This window comes from Manis javanica, chromosome 16, assembly GCF_040802235.1.
Source record: "Manis javanica isolate MJ-LG chromosome 16, MJ_LKY, whole genome shotgun sequence".
In the NCBI taxonomy this organism is placed as follows: domain Eukaryota; kingdom Metazoa; phylum Chordata; class Mammalia; order Pholidota; family Manidae; genus Manis; species Manis javanica.
Genome location: NC_133171.1, coordinates 36,846,943 through 36,861,710, shown reverse-complemented (window position 1 = coordinate 36,861,710; position 14,768 = coordinate 36,846,943). Strand labels below are relative to the sequence as shown.

Genomic DNA, 14,768 nt, shown 5'->3' with positions numbered 1-14,768 from the left:
ATTTCACTTCTGTAAAATAAATAAAATAACTTCCACAGAGTACAGCCTAGTCAATACATTGTATATATCCTGCATTTGTAGATACATAGAAAAATATTTAGGAGGATATAAACCAAGCTCTGAGTTAGCAGTGGTTACCCTGGGGAGTGGGATTAGTAGTGATCGGGGTGTGTGTGTGTACATGGCTTTCACCATTTAGTTTTATACTTCTCTATTGTAGGACTGTGTTACATGGGCAAGTATTACTTTTTTAGTACAAATGTTAATTAAAAATACTTAAAAAAATCTTTGAATCTACCAATCCTTGAAGATCCAAGCTACATTTTACCTGTGTCCTTATTCTTATCCAGAAATTATTACACCCCCCTCACATTTCCCAGTGGATTTTTCTCTCTCTTTTCTGCTCTATTGCTTTCTAATGTATGCATTTATTCTTTACTACATAATGTTAGTTGTTCCTGAGAACCCTTTTGCTATGTGAAAAAGCTATTGAATGAATACATCTGATAATTATTTTTATTTTCAATTTCATTTTGAATTAGCATACAGTATAATTTTTTTTTGTTCAGTTCAATAGATTTTAACACATGCATAGATTCATATAATCTACCATCAGAATGTAGAATAGTTCAATCACCTTAAATAACTTCCTTGTGTGGCCTATTAACAAGAGAAATGACAAGTCCAGATGGAGTCTGGGCGTCAGACCCTGTTTGTCAATTTGCTTCTTCAAACCAAGAGTTTATTACAGTTTTAGCCTATTACAGGAATGTAATCATTTAATAGTCAATCAGGAATTTTCTGGTCAGCACCAATGAGGTAATCTGTCACATGACCCTTCTCCATCTTCCCCTTTCCCCCCCAAAAATAAGGTGAGGTCATCTGCATCAGACTTCCTGCTCTTACCCCTCAAGGGAGGGTGACCTTGCCTGAAACAATCCCTTCTTTTCTTTTGCTAATAACTTCTTGCCCTACCCTTCTTCCTAATAAAAACCTTCCATTTTTATACAGTTTCTCAGAACTTCTCTCAACTTGCTAGATGGGGTGCTGTCTGATACATGAATTGCTTAATAAAGCCAGTTAGATCTCAGATTTACTTGACTGAATTTTGTTTTTTAGCAGGACACAATATGAAATTTGAAAATTTCCCTTCCATAGTTACTATCTTTCTATTCCTCTTAACCCCTGGCCACCACTGATCCATTCTCCAAAACTACAGTTATGACTTTCTGAGATTGTCATATCAATAGAATCATATAATATGTAAACTTTTGAGATTGGCTTCTTTCACTCAAAATAATGCCTTTGAGGTCTGTCCAAGTTGTTGCATGTTTCAGTAGAACAATACTTTTGTCCTTTATTGTTGAGTAAGAGTCCATTATGCAGGTGTTTCATGGTGTTTGACCATTCACCTCCTGAGCATTTGGGTTATTTCCAGTTTTGGACTATTACGAATAAAGCTATTGTAAACAATAGTGTACCATTTTTGTGTGAACATAAGCCCTCAGTTCTCTATATTAAATAACTCTGTGGTCATGTAAGTGTATGTTCACATTTATAAGAAGTTGCCAAAGTGTTTCCTCATAGTGGAAGAACCATTTGCATTCCCACCAGCAGTGTGCGAGAGTTCCAGTTGCTCTGTGTCCTTACTTGCACATGATATTTTCAGTATTTTTTTTGATAGTCATTCTAGTAAGTTGTGGGCTGGTATCTCATCCTGGTTCTAACTTGCATCCCTAATAGCTAATGATGTTGGCCATCTTCTCATGTGCAGATATGAATCTGTGTGTCATCAGTGAAGGGTCTATTCAAGTATTTTTGCCATTGCTGAAGTATTTGGTCATTGATTAGTTTAGACTAGTGAATTTCAAAAGGCCCACTGTTGACATTTTGGATGGTATAATAATTCTTGGTTTTATGGGCTATCCTGTTCACTGGAGCTCATTTATATTCCTTGGATTTCAGGCACAAAATGTCTAAAGCATTTGCCACTGTGATGACCAAAAAATGCTCACATACATACCCAAAACACTAAGAGAATGGTGCCACTTCACGAAAAGTACTGAATTAGAAATTAAGATTTTTTTTCTCCTGTTTTTGGAATCAGGTCAATTTTCTTCTGTTCACATAGGGATTGTGGAGAAATAGTGGGTTCCTTAAAAATATTAGGGTTCTTTTAGGGTAGAAAGTGAATGAATGTTGATCAAACAACTAACAGTGTCCACTGAAATTCAGCCCACCTTTTTTCTCAATAGTTTGTGTGTTTTTAGTCCTAGGCTTTCCTTGAGTGAAGAACTGACAACAGCCTCCCCAGATATAAAATACAGTGTCTGGACCAAACCTTCCATTGCCTAAGGCTTTCCTGATGATTTTCTGGTTAGGTGAGATAATGAGAAGGAGGATCAGCCCCTATCTGCCTCCCCCTCCTTTTTTTCTTGATTTCAATAAATAGAGTTATAGATATGTGTCTGAATTTTTAGCTTGTTTTCCTAGCAACTAATTTAAGGATCCCAAGCAAATTATTTTTTTAAGTCATTACGATAACAGTAGCCAGAAAATTGAACAATATAATAACTGAGATTATCATCAGCAAGTCACAATTTAGTTGGGTACAAAATGTGTAATTACATAAGAACATTTACAAAATATCTACAAACTAGTGCTCTGTGGTATAAGGAAAACATGTTGAAACAAAAAACAGAGGAGTCGTAGACAATTCTTAGAGTGCAAAGACAGCCAATCTAGTCACAGGACTCCTGACCAGGGACCGCTTACCAAGCCTCTCCCTCCCTCAGTTTCCTCATTTATAAGTTAGGAATAAAATTCCTTCTCTATAAACCTGACATGGCATTTTCTAAGATATCATAGTAATATATATGTAATGTATGACTATAGGTCATGTATGTATATTTTTGTGCATGTGTGTGTAATAAGGTATATATGTATATAGTATTTGAATGCATATATATATGTATAATGTAATATATTGCCTATGTATAAATAGATATATACCTATATATAAATAGGTAATGTATATCACAATGCCTTGAAATCTGGAAAGGTAGGAATCTCTCCATTACCATCATAATCATAATAATTATATTAGAGTCCTATAGAGAAATAGAACCAATAGGATTATCTATCTATCTATCTATCTATCTATCTATCTATCTATCTATCTATCTATCTATCTATCTATCTGTCTGTCTGTCTGTCTATCCATCCATCCATCCAGATTTAGATATATAAAAGGAGATTTATATTGGCTCACGTGATTATGGAGGCTGAGGTATGCCACAACATGCTGTTTACAAGCTGGAGAATGAGGAAAGCCCACTGTATAATTCAGCCCATGTCTGAAGGCCCAAGAACTAGGAGCTTGAGTGTCTAAGGGCAGGAGAAGGTGGGTGTCCTAGCCATCCTCTACCTTTTAGTCCTGTTTGGGCCCTCACGGGATTTAGTGATGACCACCGCGCTGCTCAGGGCACATCTTCGTCCTTCAGGCTCCTGATTCAAATGCTAACCTCCTCCAGAAACACTCTCACAGACACCCTAAGAGATAATGTTTTATCATCTACCTGGGCGTTGGTAAGCCCAGCTAAGCTGATACATAATTAACCATTACAATCATCCTTGATTCCATCCTCCATTAGGAAAGAATTTTTAGCTGGCTTGGGAGGTAGTGAAGCAGCCATGACTAGGAGAGGAGACATAAAACATAATGGAGAACAAGGTTTCATCTGGAAAGACTGAAAGCCAGCTATGTGTGTTCTCTGTAAACTGTAGGCAAAGTCTCAAGACCTCAAGAGATTTCCCAGCAGTGTGCTCTGAGATGTCTGCCGGGGTAGCACCTTGCCTCACTCCTTTTCCTACACACCCCAAAACCTTTATTAGACCCAATGCTGCTTCCTTTGAGGTAGCCTCAAGTCAGAGCACTTGGGGGGAACAAGTACCCCCAAATATACCCTATAGTCTAATGCTGTCTCCTATAAGTTGGACATTTGTACAAAATGTTTTAATTTTACCTTAAAGAAGGAATGTGAATTTTGCATTTTACTCCATGATATGTATTTGTTTTAAAGTAAAAATTATGTTTTAAATTAATTGGAAGAGTTTTTACCTAGTTCTCTTGTGGTTAAACTGTAATGAATTGAGTAGATCAATTTTGAAAAACTGAGCTGAATTGAAAGAGCTTAGCGCAGCATGCCAGGGTCAACATCTACATAATATCTCTCCTTGGTGTTTGGGTTTATTTCAGATAGGTTTTTTTCTTGTCTACCCTCAACTGTCTCAAAGAAAACCTGCTGCCCCCACAGTCCTATGACTTTAATGTTTCATGCTAAGCTATATTCTCCACCAATCTCTATGTAAAGCTGACTGCGCCAGGGGACCCAGCCAACTCAGAGCCAGGACAGAGAAAACGGTATTTGGCACAAAGATGGGCTGTGATCCCTCTTAGAATTAGAGACTAGGATGCCAGTTAGTGATAAGTTATGATGTAGAAAGAAGTGAAGGACTTACATGGGGAGCCAACCTTGAGTACACAGGGGAAATCCACTTTTAACTAATTTAAGGGAAAGTTAAGTGACCAAATGCTGAAGATGTCATTACAGGAAACTTAGTTTGGCAGCAGTGTGTAAAATAGACGAGAATGAAGAGAAGTTAGAAGCAGGGAGCAAGGCAGAGCCTCACTTAGCTCAAAATCGTGAAGTGAAGGTGGACTGGAATGGGGTATTGGCTGTAGAATCAAGGAGATTCAGATCTTTGAGAAGTTGTGTGTTTTGCCACTTTATTTTGAAGAAATTACCAAAGAGATGATGACTTTAGTGTTTCTTTCTTCCTTTGCAAGTAGAGTAGAAGCCATATTTCTGGGACTTTTAATAAGGAACACTTACATTATCATTCCATTGCTAGTACAAATTCAGTGATTCACAGAAACGCACTAAATAGTCTGGTCGCTTTAAGTGTTTAGTCCTTAAATTTGACAAATATGCCAATTACCTTGGTCTGTGGTTCCTGGTTCAAAAAGCCACAATCAATTTAAAAAGCTGCCGCAATTCTTTAGGAGTGATGAAAACAGAATGCCAAGCAGCCATCCTCCACTGCGTCACCTTCAGTCGTTGTCTGTAGACAAGCTGTGTGCTACTGGTGCAATGAGGAATTATGCTCTTTTCCCTGGTAAGTCTGATCACTTTGGTCCAAATGGGATACTGTGTATTCCAGGGTCTCTTAATATAGTTTAAAATATATACCTCGTTTTTTTTCTGATAAAAAAGTGCAATGTTTAGGAAATATGTCAACCACTTGGGTCCTTGTTCACTTTTGCACAAATATATAGGTCAAACACACAGTTGCTTTTGCCAATTTTTCAGTGCTTGAAAGTAGTCTTTTCCATTAGTGGCAGGCTTTTCTTCCAAATAACATCTTTTCAAAATACGGCATTAAGTTTCATTTAAAAATTGTTCATTTTACTTCATTTTGATGCCTTTAAGGGCTACTGAGCCAATTAAATTAATGCCACATGTATTAGAGAGAGATTGCCAGAGCCAACCAACAGAGAGGATTCAAGGAACGAAGTATTCCTATTTGAAAAGGACCTTTTAAAGTTCTTCTTTAGCCCTGCTTAGGTGCAGCAGTGTTCTTTCAAACTTTAACAGGCTGCTCTTGCAAAAAATAGAAAGTAGCATAAAATTTCATAGTGAGGCTGTGTAACAGGAAATAGTTTGTGGGATTATACACAGTGTTTGACAGGTAGGGAATTCAAGATTTTATTGTAAAATGTTTTATTATTTGAAATAGAGTTATTTGAAAGTTGGCTTCAGATTGTTGAATTATATTTCCCTCATCGGTAATTCATGAGGCACGATGGCACATTGAGTATGACCAAATTTTCAAAGCTTTAAATGTCTCGAGGAATATGCTGGTGGCAACAATATAGATTTGATTTCTGTGTGAATCATCATGACCTATTTTATGCAGGTAGAGTTGCCATGGCTTTTGAGAGAATAAGGGCATATTTGGCAGAGACCTCTGATTTTGCATTTCTTTAAGGTCATCTGTTTTTGGTGGCAAGCTCTCTCTAGGCAAGATTATTAAGTGGGAAAGCTGATATTTTTTTTTTTTTTTTTTTTTTTTTGAGAGGGCATCTCTCATATTTATTGATCAAATGGTTGTTAACAACAATAAAATTCAGTATAGGGGGGTCAATGCTCAATGTACAATCATTAATCCATCTCAAGCCTAATTCTCGTCAGTCTCCAATCTTCTGAAGCATAATGAACAAGTTCTTACATGGTGAACGAATTCTTACAGAGTGAATAAATTCTTACATGGTGAACAGTACAAGGGCAGTCATCACAGAAACTTTCGGTTTTGATCATGCAATATGACCTATAAACCATCAGGTCAAATATGAATATTCATTTGATTTTTGTACTTGATTTATATGTTGATCCCACATTTCTCCTATTATTATTATTATTTTTATTTTTAATAAAATGCTGAAGTGGTAGGTAGATGCAAGATAAAGGTAGAAAACATAGTTTAGTGCTGTAAGAAGGCAAATGTAGATGATCAGATGATCAGGTGTGTGCCTATGGACTAAGTATTAATCCAGGCTAGACAAGGGCAGCAAAACATCCACGGATGCAGAAGATTTCTCTCAAAGCAGGGGGGGTGAGGTTCTGAGCCTCACCTCTGTTGATCCCCAAATTCTCACCTGATGGCCCCCCTGCGACTGTGCCTGTCTTAGGTTGTTCCTCCCTTGAGGAATCTTACCCGTCTCTGGCTAACCAGTCATCTTCCGGGGCCATACAGGGAAATGTAAAGTTGGTAAGTGAGAGAGAAGCCATATTGTTTGCAAAGGTTAGCTTTTTACTTCTTTGCAGATTTATGCCCTGTGGCTTCTATGCCCAGCACTTGTCTCGAGGTATCTTTACCACCTGGAGGAATTATGATACTCGGTAAATTCGATATGAGGCACGAATTCTATTTAAAGTTTGTAATTAGGAAGGAAGAAGAAAAGCTATAGATGTAGCATATGAAGGAAACTTGGGAGGATTGATTATTTCTTTGACATATCTTCTTGTATAGTACCTTAAGTATGTATAGGTTTTAAACTACTAACTAATTTGCACACACATATTGACATAATAGGAATACGGTGACCTAAACAAAGCAAATCTATAATTACCATCCATCTCCAGTGAAGCCAAGAAAACCATTTAGGCACCCTAGGCATTTGTGAAAATTTATCTATGATATGATGGATATTTTCCAACTGTACTTGAACCATCAGACAAATTAAAGCAGCCCATTTCTGGGATCTGTTCACATCCCATATGTTCTTTTAACCATAGATAGTCTATAGTCATGAGATTTTGGGGTGCTACAACTTGCACCCCTCCCAACTCCTGGTTGAGTTCCAACAGTACAGATCCAGTCAAATTCGTTGTCTCACTGTATGCACATGCCAGCCTAGACATCTCCCTCCTCCTTCTCATGGCAAGTCCAGGAGATGGTGGGCTGGATGCAGCCACAACCGCAGCATCGTCCGGATCCCTGTGGAGGCTTTTTGATGATCATCCCCCGGCACGAGTCCTCCAGAGAGTGCTGATGCCGGAAGCTCCTCCTCATATCGTATCTTAGTTCATTTTCTGGGTATCCAAGCTAGGCCTTGATCTTCTGCGTAGAAACAAACAGACCCTTTGCCCACACTTTGACATGCCCTCTATACCACTGTGCAGAACTCATTGGAGGTCAGCACACAGTAACTGCTTTTTTTTTTTTTTTTTTTTAATTAAGAGAAAGGAATATTATCAGAAAAGAGTACCTCCATAGCTGATCATCTGACACCCTTTAAGTGATCAACATTAAGGATATTTAAAGCATGCGTTGATCTTTGATTTACCAATAGTTTTATCCTGTTAAGGAGTAATCCCCCTTTTCTTTCTTTCTTTCTTTTTTTTTTTTTTAAATTTTTAATCTACACTTACCTGAAGAATACTATGTTTACTATGCTCTCCCCTATATCAGGTCCCCCCTAACAACCACATTACGGTTACTGTCCATCAGCTTAGCAAAATGTTGTAGAGTCACTACTTGTCCTCTCTGTGTTGTGCAGCCCACCCTCCCCTGTCTCCCTCCCCCCCATGCATGCTAATCTTAATACCCCCCTTCTTCTTCCCCCCCCTTATCCCTCCCTGCCCACCCATCCTCCCCAGTTCCTTTCCCTTTGGTACCTGTTAGTCCATTTTTGGGTTCTGTAATTCTGCTGCTGTTTTGTTCCTTCAGTTTTTCCTTTGTTCCTATACTCCTCAGATGAGTGAAATCATTTGGTATTTCTCTTTCTCCGCTTGGCTTATTTCACTGAGCATAATACTCTCCAGCTCCATCCATGTTGCTGCAAATGGTTGGATTTTTCCACTTCTTATGGCTGAGTAGTATTCCATTGTGTATATGTACCACATCTTCTTTATCCATTCATCTACAGATGGACATTTAGGTTGCTTCCAATTCTTGGCTATTGTAAATAGTGCTGCGATAAACATAGGAGTGCATCTGTCTTTCTCAAACTTGATTGCTGCGTTCTTAGGGTAAATTCCTAGGAGTGGAATTCCTGGGTCAAATGGTAGGTCTGTTTTGAGCATTTTGATGCACCTCCATACTGCTTTCCACAATGGTTGAACTAATTTACATTCCCACCAGCAGTGTAGGAGGGTTCCCCTTTCTCCACAGCCTCGCCAACATTTGTTGTTGTTTGTCTTTTGGATGGCAGCTATCCTTACTGGTGTGAGGTGATACCTCATTGTAGTTTTAATTTGCATTTCTCTGATAATTAGCGATGTGGAGCATCTTTTCATGTGTCTCTTGGCCATCTGTATTTCTTTTTTGGAGAACTGTCTGTTCAGTTCCTCTGCCCATTTTTTAATTGGGTTATTTGTTTTTTGTTTGTTGAGGCGTGTGAGCTCTTTATATATTCTGGACGTCAAGCCTTTATCAGATCTGTCATTTTCAAATATATTCTCCCATACTGTAGGGTTCCTTTTTGTTCTATTGATGGTGTCTTTCGCTGTACAGAAGCTTTTCAGCTTAATGTAGTCCCACTTGCTCATTTTTGCTGTTGTTTTCCTTGCCCGGGGAGATATGTTCAAGAAGAGATCACTCATGTTTATGTCTAAGAGGTTTTTGCCTATGTTTTTTTCCAAGAGTTTAATGGTTTCGTGACTTACATTCAGGTCTTTGATCCATTTTGAGTTTACCTTTGTATATGGGGTTAGACAATGGTCCAGTTTCATTCTCCTACATGTAGCTGTCCAGTTTTGCCAGCACCATCTGTTGAAGAGACTGTCATTTTGCCATTGTATGTCCATGGCTCCTTTATCAAATATTAATTGACCATATATGTTTGGGTTAATTTCTGGGGTCTCTAATCTGTTCCACTGGTCTGTGGCTCTGTTCTTGTGCCAGTACCAAATTGTCTTGATTACTATGGCTTTGTAGTAGAGCTTGAAGTTGGGGAGTGAGATCCCCCCTACTTTATTCTTCTTTTTCAGGATTGCTTTGGCTATTCGGGGTCTTTGGTGTTTCCATATGAATTTTTGAATTATTTGTTCCAATTCATTGAAGAATGTTGCTGGTAATTTGAGAGGGATTGCATCAAATTTGTATATTGCTTTCGGCAGGATGGCCATTTTGACGATATTAATTCTTCCTAGCCATGAGCATGGGATGAGTTTCCATTTATTAGTGTCCCCTTTAATTTCTCTTAAGAGTGACTTGTAGTTTTCAGAGTATAAGTCTTTCACTTCCTTGGTTAGGTTTATTCCTAGGTATTTTATTCTTTTTGATGCAATGGTGAATGGAATTGTTTTCCTGATTTCTCTTTCTATTGATTCGTTGTTAGTGTATAGGAAAGCTACAGATTTCTGTGTGTTGATTTTGTATCCTGCAACTTTGCTGTATTCCGATATCAGTTCTAGTAGTTTTGGAGTGGAGTCTTTAGGGTTTTTTATGTACAGTATCATATCATCTGCAAATAGTGACAGTTTAACTTCTTCTTTACCAATCTGGATTCCTTGTATTTCTTTGTTTTGTCTGATTGCCGTGGCTAGGACCTCCAGTACTATGTTAAATAACAGTGGGGAGAGTGGGCATCCCTGTCTGGTTCCCGATCTCAGTGGAAATGCTTTCAGCTTCTCGCTGTTCAGTAAAATGCTGGCTGTGGGTTTATCATATATGGCCTTTATTATGTTGAGGTACTTGCCCTCTATTCCCATTTTGCTGAGAGTTTTTATCATGAATGGATGTTGAATTTTGTCAAATGCTTTTTCAGCATCTATGGAGATGATCATGTGGTTTTTGTCTTTCTTTTTGTTGATGTGGTGGATGATGTTGATGGATTTTCGAATGTTGTACCATCCTTGCATCCCTGGGATGAACCCCACTTGGTCATGGTGTATGATCCTTTTGATATACTGTTGAATTCTGTTTGCTAATATTTTATTGAGTATTTTTGCATCTACGTTCATCAGGGATATTGGTCTGTAATTTTCTTTTTTGGTGGGGTCTTTGCCTGGTTTTGGTATTAGGGTGATGTTGGCTTCATAGAATGAGTTTGGGAGTATTCCCTCTTCTTCTATTTTGTGGAACACTTTAAGGAGAATGGGTATTATGTCTTCTCTGTGTGTCTGATAAAATTCCGAGGTAAATCCGTCCGGCCCCGGGGTTTTGTTCTTGGGTAGTTTTTTGATTACTGTTTCAATTTCTTTGCTTGTAATTGGTTTGTTTAACTTTTGTGTTTCTTCCTTGGTCAGTCTTGGGAGGTTGTATTTTTCTAGGAAGTTGTCCATTTCTTCTAGGTTTTCCAGCTTGTTGGCATATAGGTTTTCATAGTAGTCTTTAATAATTCTTTGTATTTCTGTGGAGTCTGTCGTGATTTTTCCATTCTCATTTCTGATTATGTTGATTTGTGTTGACTCTCTTTTTCTCTTAATAAGTTGGGCTAGAGGCTTATCTATTTTGTTTATTTTCTCAAAGAACCAGCTCTTGGTTTCGTTGATTTTTGCTATTGTTTTATTCTTCTCAATTTTGTTTATTTCTTCTCTGATCTTTATTATGTCCCTCCTTCTGCTGACTTTAGGCCTCATTTGTTCTTCTTTTTCCAGTTTTAATAATTGTGATGTTAGACTATTCATTTGGGATTGTTCTTCCTTCTTCAAGTGTGCCTGGATTGCTATATACTTTCCTCTTAAGACTGCTTTCGCTGCATCCCACAGAAGTTGGGGCTTAGTGTTGTTGTTGTCATTTGTTTCTATATATTCCTTGATCTCTATTTTGATTTGTTCATTGATCCATTGATTATTTAGTAGCATGTTGTTAAGCCTCCATGTGTTTGTGAGCCTTTTTGTTTTCTTTGTAGAATTTATTTCTACTTTCATACCTTTGTGGTCTGAAAAATTGGTTGGTAGAATTTCAATATTGTGGAATTTACTGAGGCTCTTTTTGTGAGCTAGTATGTGGTCTATTCTAGAGAATGTTCCATGTGCACTTGAGAAGAATGTATATCCTGTTGCTTTTGGATGTAAAGTTCTATAGATGTCTATTAGGTCCATCTGTTCTAGTGTGTTGTTCAGTGCCTGTGTGTCTTTACTTATTTTCTGCCCGGTGGATCTATCCTTTGGGGTGAGTGGTGTGTTGAAGTCTCCTACAATGAATGCATTGCAGTCTATTTCCCTCTTTAGTTCTGTTAGTATTTGCTTCACATATGCTGGTGCTCCTGTATTGGGTGCATATATATTTAGAATGGTTATATCCTCTTGTTGGACTAAGCCCTTTATCATTATGTAGTGGCCTTCTTTATCTCTTGTTACTTTCTTTGTTTTGAAGTCTATTTTGTCTGATATTAGTACTGCAACCCCTGCTTTCTTCTCACTGTTGTTTGCCTGAAATATGTTTTTCCATCCCTTGACTTTTAGTCTATGCTTATCTTTGGGTTTAAGGTGAGTTTCTTGTAAGCAGCATATAGATGGGTCTTGCTTTTTTATCCATTCTATTACTCTATGTCTTTTGATTGGTGCATTAAGTCCATTTACATTTAGGGTGACTATTGAAAGATATGTACTTATTGCCATTGCAGGCTTTAGATTCGTGGTTACCAAAGGTTCAAGGTTAGCTTCTTTAGTATCTTACTGCCTAACTTAGCTCGCTTATTGAGCTGTTATATACACTGTCTGGAGAGTCTTTTCTTCTCTCCCTTCTTATTCCTCCTCCTCCCTTCTTCATATGTTGTGTGTTTTGTTCTGTGCTCTTTTTAGGGGTGCTCCCATCTAGAGCAGTCCCTGTAGGATGCCCTGTAGAGGTGGTTTGTGGGAAGCAAATTCCCTCAGCTTTTGCTTGTCTGGGAATTGTTTAATCCCACCATCATATTTAAATGATAGTCGTGCTGGATACAGTATCCTTGGTTCAAGGCCCTTCTGTTTCATTGCATTAAGTATATCATGCCATTCTCTTCTGGCCTGTAGGGTTTCTGTTGAGAAGTCTGATGTTAGCCTGATTGGTTTTCCTTTATAGGTGACCTTTTTCTCTCTAGCTGCCTTTAAAACTCTTTCCTTGTCCTTGATCCTTGCCATTTTAATTATTATGTGTCTTGGTGTTGTCCTCCTTGGATCCTTTCTGTTGGGGGTTCTGTATAATTCCATGGTCTGTTCGATTATTTCCTCCCCCAGTTTGGGGAAGTTTTCAGCAATTATTTCTTCAAAGACCCTTTCTATCCCTTTTCCTCTTTCTTCCTCTTCTGGTATCCCTATAATACGAATGTTTTTCCTTTTGTATTGGTCACATATTTCTCTTAGTGTTGTTTCATTCCTGGAGATCCTTTTATCTCTCTCTATGTCAGCTTCTATACGTTCCTGTTCTCTGGCTTCTATTCCTTCAATGGCCTCTTGCATCTTATCCATTCTGCTTATAAATCCTTCCAGGGATTGTTTCACTTCTGTGATCTCTTTCCTGACATCTGTGATCTCCTTCCGGACTTCATCCCACTGCTCTTGCATTTTTCTCTGCATCTCATCCCACTGCTCTTGCATTTTTCTCTGCATCTCATCCCATTGCTCTTGCATTTTTTTCTGCATCTCTGTCAGCATGTTCATGATTTTTATTTTGAATTCTTTTTCAGGAGGACTAGTTAGGTCTGTCTCCTTCTCAGGTGTTGTCTCTGTGATCTTTGTCTGCCTGTAGTTTTGCCTTTTCATGGTGATAGAGATAGTCTGCAGAGCTGGTACAAGTGACCGCTGGAAGAGCTTCCCTTCTTGTTGGTTTGTAGCCTTTTCCTGGGAGAATAGCGACCTCTAGTGGCTTGTGCTGGGCAGCTGTGCGCAGACAGGGCTTCTGCTTCCTGCCCAGTTGCTTTGGGGTTTATCTCCACTGTTGCTGTGGGCTTGGCCTGGCTGGGGCTGTTCCTCCAAAATGGTGGAGCCCCGTTAGAGGGGGAGCAGCCAGGAGACTATTTATCTCCGTAAGGGGCCTCTGTGCTCCCTGCTGCCCAGGGGGTTAGAGTGCCCAGAGATCCCCAGATTCCCTGCTTCTGGTCTAAGTGACCTGTCCTGCCCCTTTAAGATTTCCAAAAAGCACTCTCCAAACCAAAACAACAACAGCAACAATGAGAGAGGGAACAGAAAGGAAAAAAAAAAGAAAAAACACGCGATTTTTTTTTTTTTTTCCTCAGGTGCCGGTCCCAGGCACCCGCGCACTGGTCCTGCTGCCCTGTCTCCCTAGCACCAGGGTCCCTGTCCTTTCAAGGCTTCCAAAAAGCACCCACCCACCGGTCCCGCAGGGAAGGAACGCTCAATATTCTTGGTCCTCAGGCACTGGTCCCACGCACCCGCTCACCAGTCCCGCCGCCCTGCCTCCCTAGCACCGGGGTCCCTGTCCCTTCAAGGCTTCCAAAAAGCACTTGGCAAAAAGAGAGAAAAAAAAGGGGAAAAACGCGCGATTTCTTCCGTCCTCAGGTGCTGGTCTCAGGCACCCACCCACCGGTCCCACAGGGAAAAATGCGGGATATTCTTTGTCCTCAGGTGCCGGTCCCAGGCACCCGCTCACCAGTCCCGCCGCCCTGCCTCCCTAGCACCGGGGTCCCTGTCCCTTTTAGGCTTCCAAAAAGCACTCGCAGAAAAGAGAAAAAAAAAAGGGGAAAAACGCGCGATTTCCTCTGTCCTCAAGTGCCGGTCTCAGGCACCCGCCCACCGGTCCCGCAGGGAAAAACGGGGGATATTCTTTGTCCTCAGGCGCCGGTCCCAGCCACCCGCTCACCAGTCCCGCCACCGTGCCTCCCTAGCACTGGGGTCCCCGTCCCTTCAAGGCTTCCAAAAAGCGCTTGCCAAAAAGAGAAAAAAAAAAAGGGGAAAAACGCGCGACCTCCTCCGTCCTCAGGCACCGGTCTCAGGCACCCGCCCCCAGGTCTCGCAGGGAGAAACGCGGGATATTCTTTGTCCTCCGGCGCTGTTCCCAGGCACCTCCTCACCGGTCCCGCCACCCTGCCTCCCCAGCAACGGGGGCCCGTCCCTCTAAGGCTTCCAAAAAGCGCTCGCCAAAAAAAAAAACTGCTCCGGTTTCTCTCCACCCGCCGGGAGCCGGGGGGAGGGGCGCTCGGGTCCCGCCGGGCTGGGGCTTGTATCTTACCCCCTTCACAAGGCGCTGGGTTCTTGCAGGTGTGGATGTGGTCTGGATGTTGTCCTGTGTCCTGTGGTCTCTATTTTAGGAAGATTTTTCTT

At 40.1% G+C, this 14,768-nt stretch overlaps 1 protein-coding gene across 4 annotated transcripts in view; it reads left to right on the top strand.

Annotated features, from left to right (window-relative positions):
• MLIP (muscular LMNA interacting protein) overlaps positions 1-14,768 on the top strand; it is a 253,253-nt gene that overhangs the window by 24,672 nt on the left and 213,813 nt on the right. The window contains exon 2 of one of the 4 annotated variants that reach the window (XM_073225194.1): positions 5,066-5,178. The exons of the other annotated variants lie outside the window; for them this stretch is intronic. Within the exon in view, the coding sequence (XP_073081295.1) occupies positions 5,164-5,178 (15 nt within the window). The 5' untranslated portion in view covers positions 5,066-5,163. The remainder of the gene's footprint in view (positions 1-5,065; positions 5,179-14,768) is intronic. 4 annotated transcript variants of the gene reach the window in all.